The sequence below is a fragment of the Triplophysa rosa genome, linkage group LG21 (assembly GCF_024868665.1).
Source record: "Triplophysa rosa linkage group LG21, Trosa_1v2, whole genome shotgun sequence".
Classification (NCBI taxonomy): Eukaryota; Metazoa; Chordata; class Actinopteri; order Cypriniformes; family Nemacheilidae; genus Triplophysa; species Triplophysa rosa.
This window is the reverse complement of record NC_079910.1, coordinates 2,928,951-2,942,706: the sequence shown is the minus strand read 5'-3', so window position 1 is coordinate 2,942,706 and position 13,756 is coordinate 2,928,951. Positions and strand designations below refer to the sequence as shown.

Genomic DNA, 13,756 nt, shown 5'->3' with positions numbered 1-13,756 from the left:
CACGTGATCCACTGAGGGGCGAGTGACAGATGTTGGAGAGAGAGATGCTGAGGGTGACCCATGTCATCGCCTAATGTCCCAAGTGCTTTGTTTATCGGGAATGACAAAAACCAAGCACATTTTTGAATACCCCTAAGAGTTAATGTGACCCCAAATCAAGCTGTGTTAATGAAGACAGTGCGGTCTTGATTATTTAAGAAGGTTTTTTATCATGTCTCATATTCATCCTTCACTCCCAAAATTTGTTTTTATCTAATAGAATATTGAAAGCAGTTATGCTGCTGTCGTTTTTTCCTGTATCGCACAAATAAAATGGCTTATTATGGGTGCAGTGTAATTGTCTTTTTTTGCATTTAAAATGTTTTCTACTATTTTAGTAAAACATGCATAGATATACACGACTGTAAATAAGGCTTTAGCATGTTAACCTGGTTGATTTACACAGCAAAATCGCCAGTGTTGGAAAAAAAAGTCAAATTAACTCTAACAGTGTATATATAATCCACACTTTGATAGTGTGGATTATATACACTGTGAGTGTTAATTTGACCTTTTTTAACACCGGCGATTTTGCTGTGTAGAAGTGCCAAATTTGTGGCTCCTTTAACACATTTGAAGAGTTCATTTGCAAAAGTAGATAACTCTGTTTTTTTATTTTTATAAAAATCATGGCTTTGCATTCCAAGTAAGATCAATCAAACTGAAGTTGGGTTGTTTTGATTAAGTTGTAACAACTTAAAAAAAATACAGCTACGTAAATAACACCGTAAAGTACAATAAAAACATGATAACATAATAAAAACATGATTTAACGGCGTTATCTGTTTGTTGGAACATCAGAGTTTAACCAATAGCGTGAGTTTGGTGGATCTTTTTGACCAACTATTGTAAAGAAATGTAGAAAGCACAGCCACAAATTTCGTATCTTTGTCTTGTTGTCCCATAGAACTTTCTAAACATCATTAAACAGTATAAACAGAGGTCAAATCAAAACAATTATTTCAACCCAAATAGATACATTTTCTAAAACAACATGTATTTTATACAGTTTAGTTTCCCAGTCAAAAATACTGCTTTATAACATTGTTTTACTGAAACAAGAGAAACATACAGACCAGGAGCAGGGTTTATTATTTAAGTGTATGGAAGTGAATTAACAGTAGATCATTGGAGTGTTTGAGATGCAGAAAGTGTCTTAGCCCTTTTCACTGCTAACTTTGTATCTGAAGCTGCGGGAGGTTAAAGACAGTCAGTGAGTTCACGACGTCTTTAAGGAGCACAATATTTACCAATGAGAAGATCCCAAGTGTGTGTCAGTCTGAAGACTGTGAATGTTTGTGACGTACATGCCACAGGTCCGGTTTATAACTACCAAGATTTAAGTTTCAGTTTATTATTTTTAGATTTCAAAAATGTGACAAACATAAACATTCTTCTAACACAGTCTGCTTGGTTTTCATCACAGGTCCTTTTGAACTTATAGTTTGCTTTGATGTCCAACACAGTAAGAGTTGCTCGTCGCTGCAACTTTTCCCTTGTCTTGTCTGAATTGTGAAACTCAATTTGATTATATTATAGCATTAAATATTTAATGCCCTACTATATGACAGCAAAGCATTTATCTGCACGAATAGCTCCTGTTTAGTCAAGGAAGTAACGTTCTTTAAGTAACATCTCTCTCATGCATACAGAAATCAACGCTAATCTCTCTTCGCTGCATTTTTACAACTGTCTGGAGGCCTGCAGAGGTTTGCTGTTAATACATCTGAGTGACTTAAACATGCAACCAACACAAAGCACTTTATTTGTATACAATAATAATGTGATGAATGGATGTAGAGATAGATAGATAGATAGATAGACAGACAGACAGCGATAGATAGATACTGTAGACAGACAGACAGACAGACATAGATAGACAGACATAGATAGATAGATAGACAGACAGACAGACATAGATAGATAGATAGACAGACAGACAGACATAGATAGATAGATAGATAGATAGACAGACAGACAGAGAGAGAGAGAGAGAGAGAGAGACAGACAGACAGACAGACAGACAGACAGACAGACAGATACATAGATAGATAGATAGACAGACAGAGATAGACAGACAGACAGACAGACAGACAGACAGACAGACAGACAGACAGACAGACAGACAGACAGACAGACAGACAGACAGACAGACAGACAGACAGATAGATAGATAGATAGATAGATAGATAGATAGATAGATAGATAGATAGATAGATAGATAGATAGATAGATAGATCTTACAGTTCATTCTTATTGACTATAAAGACAAATAGTTTATGGGTGATATTAATTAATTAATACATCTTCTTTTAGTAGTTTTTCAGACTGGGAATAAACAAAACTTAAAAACTCATAACTGAAAAGGTAAATGACTGCAGTTATAATCTCGCGTTATAATGAATGAGGTTGACTGCATTAAACTTCCATTATAATACATGAATCTGACTTGCATCGTATCTGCAACCTGTTGTTTTTATAAGCAAGCGGTGACTCATCTAAACTTCTGATTGGCCATTACGTTCATGCGCCGAGACTATGACAGGTTGTAAGGCTCACCGCTGTAAATAACACATGTAAAAGAAATATGCACAGTGATCAGATGTAATAAGACACTTTATTCACATTTCATTTTAATCGTAACAGTTATAACACTGTTAGTTGTATTATTCAAGGGCATTTTTTTGGTCTTTTATGTTGAATTTTGAGGGCATTTTTTTCACAAAGCCCCCGTTATTCTCAGACATGGGTTGCTGCAGCTTGCCCTGCAATGGATCTTATTAGAATATAAAATGTCTAACTATTAAAGGCGGGGTAACCGATTTCCGAATTACGCTTTAGACAACTGAGTCGACCGAGTACCAAAACAACCTTGTAGCCAATCAGCAGTAAGGTGCACAGTGCACAGGACGGACATTAGCCGAGCGCTGACGAAAGCGAAAGATGGGGGTAGGGGTGTGTTTGTGATTTGAACATCAACAACGGCTCAGAGAAATCGGACACCCCGCCTTTAAAGCTCTTTAAAAGTCTTACCTGTTATTGCGTTTTCTTTCAGCTCAGCACACTTCAGTAACTTATCGGTTTCCTTCATATGGCTAACGTTACGCACAAACACACACACACAACATACACACAGACACAATTCAGGATTATTTTTTATCCAACAGCATTACTCCTTCGCCAAACTGAAGATGTTATCAATCAAATCTTGCCAGATGAGAAAATATATCATTATATGCGCGAAGCGTTTATTTTTGTAGTAATATGCACACTCTAGTTTAACAGCTAATCTCCCTGGCCTGTTGTTCTGTCGCTATCTCTCCCAGCAGCCAGCGCACTCGTAAAGATACAACGCACAGACAACTTGACAAGAGGAAACTGCGCTAAATGAACAATATCGGAAACAAATAATATATGTGGAGTCTCTTCAGATTTGTACTGATAAAAAAATCTGTTAAAAATTACTGTATAATGATTCACAGGATAAATATAGTTACTGTAAGTTACACAATTCCGGTTTATTTTTTATCCAGCAGCATGAATCCTTTGCCAAACTGAAGATGTTATCAATAAAATCTTGCCAGATAAGAAAATATATCATTATATGAGCAAAACGTTTATTTTATGCACACGCTATCATACCAGCTCTTGTCTGTGTTGTTCTCTCGCTATCTCTCCCAGCGCACTCATATACAATGCACAGATAACCTGACAAGACCTGAGGAAACTGCGCTAAATAAACAATAATAGCAACAAATAATGATACAAATTAGAAAAAAATACTTCGCTAAAGTCAAGATTTTGAAGAATCTGTCGAGTCTCTTCAGATTTGTGCTGACAAAAAAATCAATTAAAAATTACTGTATGACGATTCACAGCATAAACATATTTACTGTAGAATTTTCTCGCCACCAAAATTTTCCCACAATGCTTTGCAGATCTACAGCAACCTGCTGTATACAGGTTCTACAGTAAGGATTTGATCATTTTACAGTAATATTGCTGTAAAAACTACAGAATTGTGTTACAGTGTATTTAAATGGGAAAGCGTAATAAAATGACGTATTTATTTATTTAGCATGTTTGCTTTTAATGTTGCACTTAAATGAGAATGTCTTTCTGTTGTGTGTGATTTACTGAAGTCTCCACACGCCGCAAAACTCTTGAACTCTATTTAGGGCACAGCTAGGTAAAGCCACAGTGATCTTGGCGGTCATAACTTATGAGAAAAATCAATAGCCAAAGGAGTTTGTCCGACAAAGACGTGGACGTGTAATGCTGACTGCAGTGGAGATTACAGAGCTCGCATGACCTGCTTCATTAGCACGCGTGCGCGCAGCAGTTTTATGTAGGACGTGAAAATCTTGCCTTTTCCTTCTCCCTCTCCCTCACTGCCTCTCTCTTTTTTAAAGCGTGGCATAAATCCGGCAGATGAAAATGTCATGGAGCAGGTTTATTTTGCAAAGAGGTTTTGATTGCCTTGCGCGTGTAATTGATTGTTCCAAGGACAGGGGGAAATCTAGAAATGTCATAACAGCCTCTGCTTAGGTCTCTCCTGCTGCGAGACAATCGATGAGAAGTAAAAAGAGCTATCGATCCTCGCGTGGCAAAAACTGTAGCCTGAGACGGCGTGGAGACGCGCGGAGAGTGGCACAGACCGCCAGACCTGTCAACAACGCCTCAGAATTACAGGCTCTCCCGCGACGCTAACGTTACCTTTAGCGAATTCGCAAAGGGCCGGGCGTGTTACAGCTGTCTTCTCGACTAACTCCTGCCAGCCGGCGGTCGGCCCGCCAACCGATCAATGATAGAAATGTTACCGCTACCAGGGTAAATGTTTGATGACGTGCTGATAGAAATATTAGCATTAGCTGGCGAAGGACAGGCGGGAAAGGCGGCGCTGGTCCGAAAACAATTCAGTGGCACGGAAAATTAGAGAGTGACGGGAAAAAGTTTGTGCGCGAGGACTGCCTGAATGTTACGTTTGTTCGTAGTGGCTCTGAACTAATGCAAATCACACCCCTGACTGGATGCTGACTGACAGATTTACCCCAAACAGAACCTCACACGTCTCGAAGGGGATGATTAGCCCACCGCAGTGGCACGCTGAAAGGACACGTCCACCGAGAGAACTGAAATGTCTCATTCGCCACATTTTTAAGCCGTATTATTACTGGAGAATAAGTGTGACTGACTCTTCAAGTAATTTCTGCTTAGTTTAAAGCAAATAATTCGGTTAGAGCACATGATCTAGAACTGTAGTTCTCAACTACGGCCCAGATTTAAAACCAAATTTTTTTTTAATTGGGATGTGTCACGCAACCGGTTCATATTGACAACATGTATGGCTAGAAGTGGCCTGTACATTCTTCCAAGGATTTGACTGGATGTGCAGAATTTTTTTTTCTTTTTTGGTATATTTTTATTTACATATATATTTTATATATTGTTAAATTTATAATAATTAATTGCAAATAATTTATTGCACAAATTCTCCGTTTTTTATAGTATATATATATATATATTTTTTTTTTTAATAATATAAAAATATTATATATTTTAATATATATATATATGAAGAGTTTGGTTCCAAAATGAGATAACTTGATTTTTGAATTTAAAAAAAAATTGGTTATCTCATTTTGGAACCAAACTCTTCATATATATATGGACTGTTCATGATTTTGGTTGTCTATTGCAAAAACAGGAAAAACAGCAATGCTGTAATAAAAATAACAGAATGTGTGCTGTAAATTATTATAAATTAATACAAATATAACATAAAAACATACATCTGATCTGTGTATCCAATTAATTCCTTTTCCCAAATTAACGGGTAATTTCTAGCCAGATAAGGCAGATCTCAATATAGACAGACTGTACTGTATATAATATATGTAATACATATTTTTGAGGCCTATTCCAAATGAAAAGACAAACGCTGTTATGTGTTTCCCATGTCATTTCTATTTTCCAGGGTTGGTTTTTATCAAAGACGTCTGATGTACCCTTATGTTTGAAGTGCTGTATTAAATTACACATGCATATTACATTTTCAATGCTTTTTGTACGCCTCAACTTTTTGCCATCATTTTTTAATATCATACTCTTTCAACTGTCTCTCCTAAACTCCATAAAAAGTAGCACGTAACTTCATTTTAGGTGCGTGAAATTTCCAGCCGGCACATTTCTACACAAGTTCATTAAAACGATGGTGCCAGAGGAAATGACACAGATTACGCTCACTTTGATCAGTCAAAGTGCAAAATCATTAACTCATATTACAGTTTGTGTAGGTTTAGAATACGGTTCATCAAAACGTCTGACATCATTGTGAAAAAAGTGGAAACATATCACTATCTCTTTTACAATTAAAAAACGGCTTTGTGCCAACCTTTTGATCACATTTGCGGTAATACGAACTGACTCGTAAGAGAAAATCGGTAATAGCGCAGCTACTGTATATATGAATCAGATGTGAAAAGCGCATTTAATGCACGCATTCTCTCTCGGCTCTTCTGCAGCCGTTTGCCTGGGAATCAGGCAGTTCTTTGAAATCCAGATGCTGCTGTGTTATGCCAGGAGTCTTTCCCAACGGATTAATGTTCTAAACACTTAGTGCCTGATTTATGATGGACAGCCTCGCTTTTCTGACCTTTGAATATCCCTGTCTAAAGATATAAATTTGTTGTGACACAGATTGGAGGGTTTACAGAAGTTTATGACATGCTAAATCTCAGCACAGACGTGCCAGCGACTTATTTTCTAAGTCGAGTTGGACCGACGGCTGTTTTCATTGCTCTGATGTAGCGCAGAGTGCCCAACAACCACACGTCTTCTTCTAACCATTTCTCTGTTCTTAAATAAATGAGGTGCCATAGAGGTACGATTACAAAAAATCATTCATGCGCGCCGCTTAGACCCAATCAAAATAATGTATATTGAATATTACTGAAATGAATACAAATGGCCCACGTCGAAGATCGAGTTATGCTTTGGTTGTTCTATTGGCCGAAACATCAATAACGAAAGCAGGGGGTGGACCGCACAGGTCCCGCTCGTGTGGCTGTGTCCTAATGTCTGCTGCGGTGGATTATGGGAACGACTGGTGTATCTCATGTTTGAGGGAGCGGCGTCCTTGCGTTTGATCTCGCGCTCCAGAATCCCGCCGCTTGGCAAGCTGGCCAACAACAAGCTCCCTGATACAAATGGGCGAGGAAAGGAAATGTAACCACTCATGTGGGGATTTTGGAGAGATTTGGGCCTACAAGGTTAACATGTGCTTTCGGTTGTGGTAATGTCTGTCCTGGGTGTTTGGAGGATCATGGATAGGAGTAAACGTGTGTGTGTGCTGTCATGCCACCCTCGTCCGTAGGATAGAATAACATGAGATACAAACTTGATTTGACCGAGAATGCTTTGCAAATGTAAATAGTCATTGGGATTTATGCACGACAGTTCAGTGCCAAAACAAACATAAAAAGTCAAAATAGCAAAATACAAGAAAGTCTTTGTTTAGAGTTTGCTTGAAGTGCGAGAGCACGGTCGCAACAGAATGTCAGAGCAATAAAACATGCATTAAAACATTTTAATTGCTCTGAAGGAGACGCTCCTCAGACCCGGTGTAATGTTTTATTAGGTTGAAGAGTATTACATGTTCACTAAAACGCAGTGCGGTTGACTAATGCGTTTCTTATTTAGCCGTCTGTCTTTCCTCCGCTGTACAAATAGCACTCGATTGATCCCTCCAGGTGTAGGGTGTCATGGTAACATTGCTTGTTTAGATTGTAAATACTTTCACCGAGCGCCATTAGCAACTATCGTAAAAATCTCGTAAACAAAGAGACGCATGCCAGTTACCGAAAAAATGCACTGCATCATGACTTGACAGTTTGCAACAAGTTTAGTATTTTACGTCTGTTTTTACACAAAGCATTTACCATGTATATAATATAAAGCTAAGCAAACATTGGTTGATAAAGCATTTGTAGTAGACATCTCGGGGTTTTTTTCGTAAGCAAACTATATACAGTATACTCATTTCAATACACTAAACAAGATGTCACCTCTCTGACATTACAAGTGGAGAATGTGAGATGCAGTATGACATCGAAGTCATTTGAAAGATCTTTATTGAGGATGATCAAGGTCAAGAAACAATGAGAAGCTTTCGTTAGAGAGACCTTGTTCTTCGTGTTTGTTTGGAGAGGTTAAATCCCAGCTCCGTCTTTATCCATTTGCTGGCAGCAGTTCACCTCCAGGTTTGCTCTTGAGGCACCACTGAAATATTGATAAAAAGTCTTATTTTCAGAATCCGAAGGCGCAGGACAAAGTGAGAGCTACATAGTGCAGCACTTTTAGCCTCATTCCCCTCATTGAGCATCACTAGCTCAAAAAGAAATATTAACCACATGAAAAGCAAGTGCCTGGTCCGGGCTGTTAGGTCCTATGTATATTTAACCGAGCACATCTGCCCCATAACAGCTCTTGAAATTCAAAGTGCCATCCAAATATGTGCTAATGAAATATAGATCATCTTGATTTTTCCTAACCGCAACGATTGATGTAATTGACTGACTCGGGCATGTTTTATTAAGTGAATAATATAGTACGCTTTAAGAAGTGATGAAAGATTTAGGAAATGAATCTTAATCTAGTCAACACTAGTTAATTTGTAACCAACAAATTTGACGAATCAAAAGATGTCAGGGTGCTCGTATCTATTTTAGCGGAATTTATGCCACGGTATCTTGCGAGGATTTTTTCCCTCTTTTTGAATGAAGATGATTGACAGTAAATGAGAACTTTTTTGACATTGTGAACTTACTTTTTATCTTTAAAAGCTAAATATGTCTTCAGATCAACTTTACAGTCTTTAGTTTTGTATAATTCAGGAGTTGTTTTGGCATGTGCAGGTGTCACTTAAACTCGTAATAGCTTTACACTTATCACAGCCTAGATAAAATCAATCACCTTTAGTTACTCTGAACATATAGTTTTTGTAAACAGATGAAAGGTATTGTTAGGAATCAATTACAAGGCACAACGACTTCCAAGAGAGAACATTACCATGTTACACTTGGGAGGAGGATTTTTTGTATTATCTTATCTTTTCTTTGATGTATTATATCTTATATACAATGTTACATGAATATACAGTGTGTAGGCAAGATTGAAAACAATTCTAACTCTTTTTCTCTCTTCTTTCTATTTTACAGCATATGAGCCGGATGATGATGTCAGCGCCCAGGATTCGATCACCGGAGAGGAGGGCGACAATGACATGCAGTCAGAGGAGGAGAATTCTGAGAAGCCCACATCCAAGGACAAAGACGACAAAGAGACCGACAATAAAAGCAGCTACAGCTTCCAGAACTCTCCAGTCAGTGTCCTGTCCAACCAGGAGGTCGAGCTGGAATCCCGTCTGAGTGATGGCAGCGAAAGACTGTCTGACTTTAAAACCTCACCACCAGGAAGTCAGAAGGACACAGAGAGCAACAGCTTGAAACTGAAGGATGACATGCACAGTAGCCTGGAGAAAATGAGGGCTGCCTATGCCAACTTCCTGTCAGACTCCTATTGGTCCAAAATTGGACTGGATTTGAAGGTTGGGAACACCGGTAGCAAAAAAAACTGTGACAGCACCAACGGGAGCACCAAGAATGAGTTTGACTGGCACCAGGACGCACTTTCCAAAACCCTGCACCAAACGTTGTCCCCGAAACCCATGTCAAAGCCTAATCTATTCAGCTCTGTCCATCTGTACCGACAAAACAGCAAACCGTGCGGCACGGTCTTTACCGGGGCCAGTCGCTTCCGCTGCAAAGATTGCAGCGCAGCCTACGATACTCTGGTGGAGTTGACGGTACATATGAACAAGAGTGGCCACTACCAAGATAACAACCACAAAAAGCAAAGCATTGCCTCCACTTCGTCGTCCAAGAACAGGAAGAGGAACCTTCAAGACATGGAGGGCAAGGAGGACGCACAGAAAGTGCTCAAGTGCATGTTCTGTGGCCACTCTTTTGATTCCCTGCAAGATCTGAGCGTACACATGATCAAAACAAAGCATTACCAGAAAGTGCCTTTGAAAGAACCCATTCCAATAATCACGCCCAAATTAGTCCCACCAGCCAAGAGACGTGGATTCGAAGCCACAAGGCCTTGTTCCCCTGACTCCACCACAGGGGTCCCGGGTTACAGCGAGGCCCAACGATCCTCTGGTCCCACCAATGCTCCCAACAACCGCTACGGCTATCAAAACGGTGCTAGTTACACGTGGCAGTTCGAAACTTGCAAGTCTCAGATCCTGAAGTGCATGGAATGCGGAAGCTCGCATGATACGCTACAACAGCTCACCACTCACATGATGGTCACCGGCCATTTCATTAAAGTCACGAATTCGGCTTCCAAGAAGGGCAAACAGCTAGCCCTAGATCCTCTGGCAGTAGAGAAAATGCAGACGTTAGCTGAACCAACACTGAATGATCTCGAAGGAGAAAAGGTGTCTCCGAAGAGCACCGCATCTGGAGACTCTGAGAGAGGCACTCCAAGAGAAACGTCACCTGAGAAAACTGAAAAACATGGAGACAAGCATGATAAGCAAGATGAGGAGGATCGGAAGTCAACTGACGGCGGTTTCAAGTATCCGTATTTGAGAGAAGAGGACCTCGAGCAGGGATCCAGCGGAGGGGGGGACATTCTCAAGTCTTTAGCAAACACGGTAGCTTCTGCGATTAATAAAGCTCAAACAGGGACCCCCAGCTGGAGCGCTTACCCTAGTATTCATGCAGCATACCAGCTCTCTGGGGTGATTAAGTCCACCTCATTCTGCTCTTCTCCTCCCATTCAACTGAAGCAAAGTCTCAACCACAAACACAGAGCCATCGCTCCCAAGGGGAAGTTCTATCAGGGACTTCATGCACTTGAAAGTTTCCAGAGTCATCACAATTCGGACATCAAAAAGGAGAGGAGCGGTGCATCCGAAGGCAAAGAGAGCGAGAGCACTAGGTTTGATCTGGCGGAGAATGACGACAGTGATTGTCAGGACGACTCCTCTTCCTCTTCAAAGCTGGATGCAGACTGTGTAAGTGAAGAGAATGACACAATCAAAGGAAAGTTGAGCCCAGCTTTCTCTGACAGAGGGAACCAGTCGCCCAGCCCCCCTGCCAGCAATGGGCACAGCAGTTCCTCTGAGCTTGTCAGCGACTCCCAGGAAGTCCTTAGCATAAACCCTCTCAGCGCACTACAGTCTGTCTTAAACAATCATTTGGGTAAAGCAAACAAGCCCAGGCCGGAAAGCATTTTTTCCCATCGCACACAATCTATATTTTCTAAACTGAGTAGAGGTTTAGACAAACCGAGATCTGCACTCTCAACAGCAGCTTCCATCAGGGCCAGCAATAGTTTCATGTACACAAATGATGACCAGCCGATAGACCTGACAAAATACAAACACAGTAAAACCAACCCATCGCTCTCATTGCAGTCCTCCACTCCCGTGCCCCAGAAACACGCACTCTCTGACATTGCAGATATGGTGAAGGTTCTTCCAAAAGCCACCACGCCAAAGCCCTCGATGCCGTCGAGGGTGCCCATCATGAAGCTAGAGACCGACGTGCGACGTTTCGAAGACGTGTCCAGCGAGATGTACTCCATCCACAAGCGCAAAGGTCGACAGTCCAACTGGAATCCTCAGCATCTGCTCATCCTTCAAGCTCAGTTTGCCTCCAGCCTTTTTCTGACATCTGAGGGCAAGTATCTCCTCTCAGATCTGGGTCCTCAGGAGAGGATGCACATCTCAAAGTTCACAGGGCTTTCCATGACCACCATCAGCCACTGGCTAGCCAACGTAAAGTACCAACTTAGAAAAACAGGGGGGACCAAATTTTTAAAGAACATGGACACCGGCTATCCGGTCTTCTACTGCAATGACTGCGCTTCGCAATTCAGAACGCCCTCCGCGTTTATATCCCACCTTGAGATCCACCTCGGATTTCTGATCAAGGACATGAACAAACTGCCCATAGAGCACCCGACTAAAGTTACAGAACCTGAACTTTCAAAGGCTCTCAATGTCCGGCCGACTGACTCGCAGATCACGGAGGAGGAAACTGACTCCAAGTTCAAATGCAAGCTTTGCAGTCGGACATTTGCCAGCAATCACGCAGTCAAACTTCACTTGAGTAAAACTCACAGTAAATCCCCCGAGAATCATTCTCAGTTTGTTGAAATGGACAAAGAGTAGATTTGACCATTTTTTAAATACTTGTAGTTCATTTGTTGTTGATAAACGACTGTAATTGCTCTGCTTTTATAAAACACGGGTCAAATTGTCTAATTTGTTTTGGTTTACCTTTTTCCCACATTGTTTCAAGAAGCACTATGTAGAATGCTAAAAAATCAACATTTCATCATACTGAGGACGAAACGGATGCACTGGCTGGGATAGAATGAAGTGTGCTGTTAGAAAATAAATAATCATGAAAAGATAAATACATTGACGTAAGTCTTTGCACCCTGTTCAAATGCACCACCGGTAATGAAATGTATTACTGCTTGAGACATAAATGCTGATGTTTGCATGCAATAGCTCTGGCTATGACTACTATTTATTTGTATGATATGGCAACTTTTAAGTGTATTACGTTTAACGACAAATCGATCGACTGTAATTTGCAAGCCGAAAATGTGCCCGTGTAAACAGGCACCGGCGCTCGGACAGGTAGCCAGACACACATTTACTGAAATGTACAGTATATTTGCTCTGTAAAATGTTTGTGTCGCAACGATAGAACAGAAAAGCACTTTAATAAAAGTTTAATCACGTGTTTAGGCGCAGATTCAGTGTGTGGGCATACAGATTTGGACAGGTTTGACACCAGGATGTCTCACATTAATGTATACTTAGCATTGCAGAAAATGTGCGTCTCATTGGGAGCTTTGTGAGACGAAGAAACACTGCACCTTTTATACCAATACAAATAAAGCATTAACATTTTCTATCCGTCTGCTCGTCTTCAAGTTCATCGTTTTCCAATTTGGTAAAATATAATAACAAAGTGAAGTTATGATTTTTAATATGACCCCGATGTCACCTTGACATTAAGTACTGCATAAGAATTTATCTTTCATCTTAGGCTCATTAAAACCTGTTTTGTCAACACCCTTAAACTCTGATTGTGCGGTAAAATATACATTTTTTATCCAGTCATTTGTCATTAAAAAGCATTGTGTATAATCATGTCTTTTATTCCGTGGCAGACCCGGTCGTCGCAGGGTGACTGTGAAATGCTGCCCTCAGATGTGCATGCTCCATTTCTGATCAAATCACATAGAAACGAAACCAAAAGCACCACCATTACTAACACACAGATGCACGTCTTACATTTTTTTGCCAGTCAATCTAGACTAAACTCAAATGTCCCTTGCATATATGATGCACCTGCGCATTCATTTCCGCACATCCAAAAAGAATTAACCTTTGAACCTTGCACAATTTATTGCCGTTTCCTTTTTGCCCGCAATGAAGCCGCCAATTACCACTCGCCGTCGTATCTGTTTTACAACAGAAAACTGACATTTGATTGTAAAACGGGAGAACGCGTCTGGCGATTTGGACGTGCCCTCCTTTGTTTGAAACGAGCAGGCAATCACGATTGCTCATCGGATGACACCTAATGCAGTTAAAGTATTCCGCAATAATTCCTCCTTGCAT

General features: G+C 40.4%; 1 protein-coding gene across 2 annotated transcripts in view; it reads left to right on the top strand.

Annotated features, from left to right (window-relative positions):
• Window positions 1-13,045, top strand: part of LOC130545026 (teashirt homolog 2) — a 47,428-nt gene extending 34,383 nt beyond the window's left edge. For both annotated transcript variants that reach the window (XM_057319316.1, XM_057319317.1), the window contains exon 2: window positions 9,258-13,045. In XM_057319316.1, the coding sequence (XP_057175299.1) occupies window positions 9,258-12,286 (3,029 nt within the window). In that variant the 3' untranslated portion in view covers window positions 12,287-13,045. The remainder of the gene's footprint in view (window positions 1-9,257) is intronic.
• The last annotated feature ends 711 nt before the right edge of the window (window positions 13,046-13,756 follow it).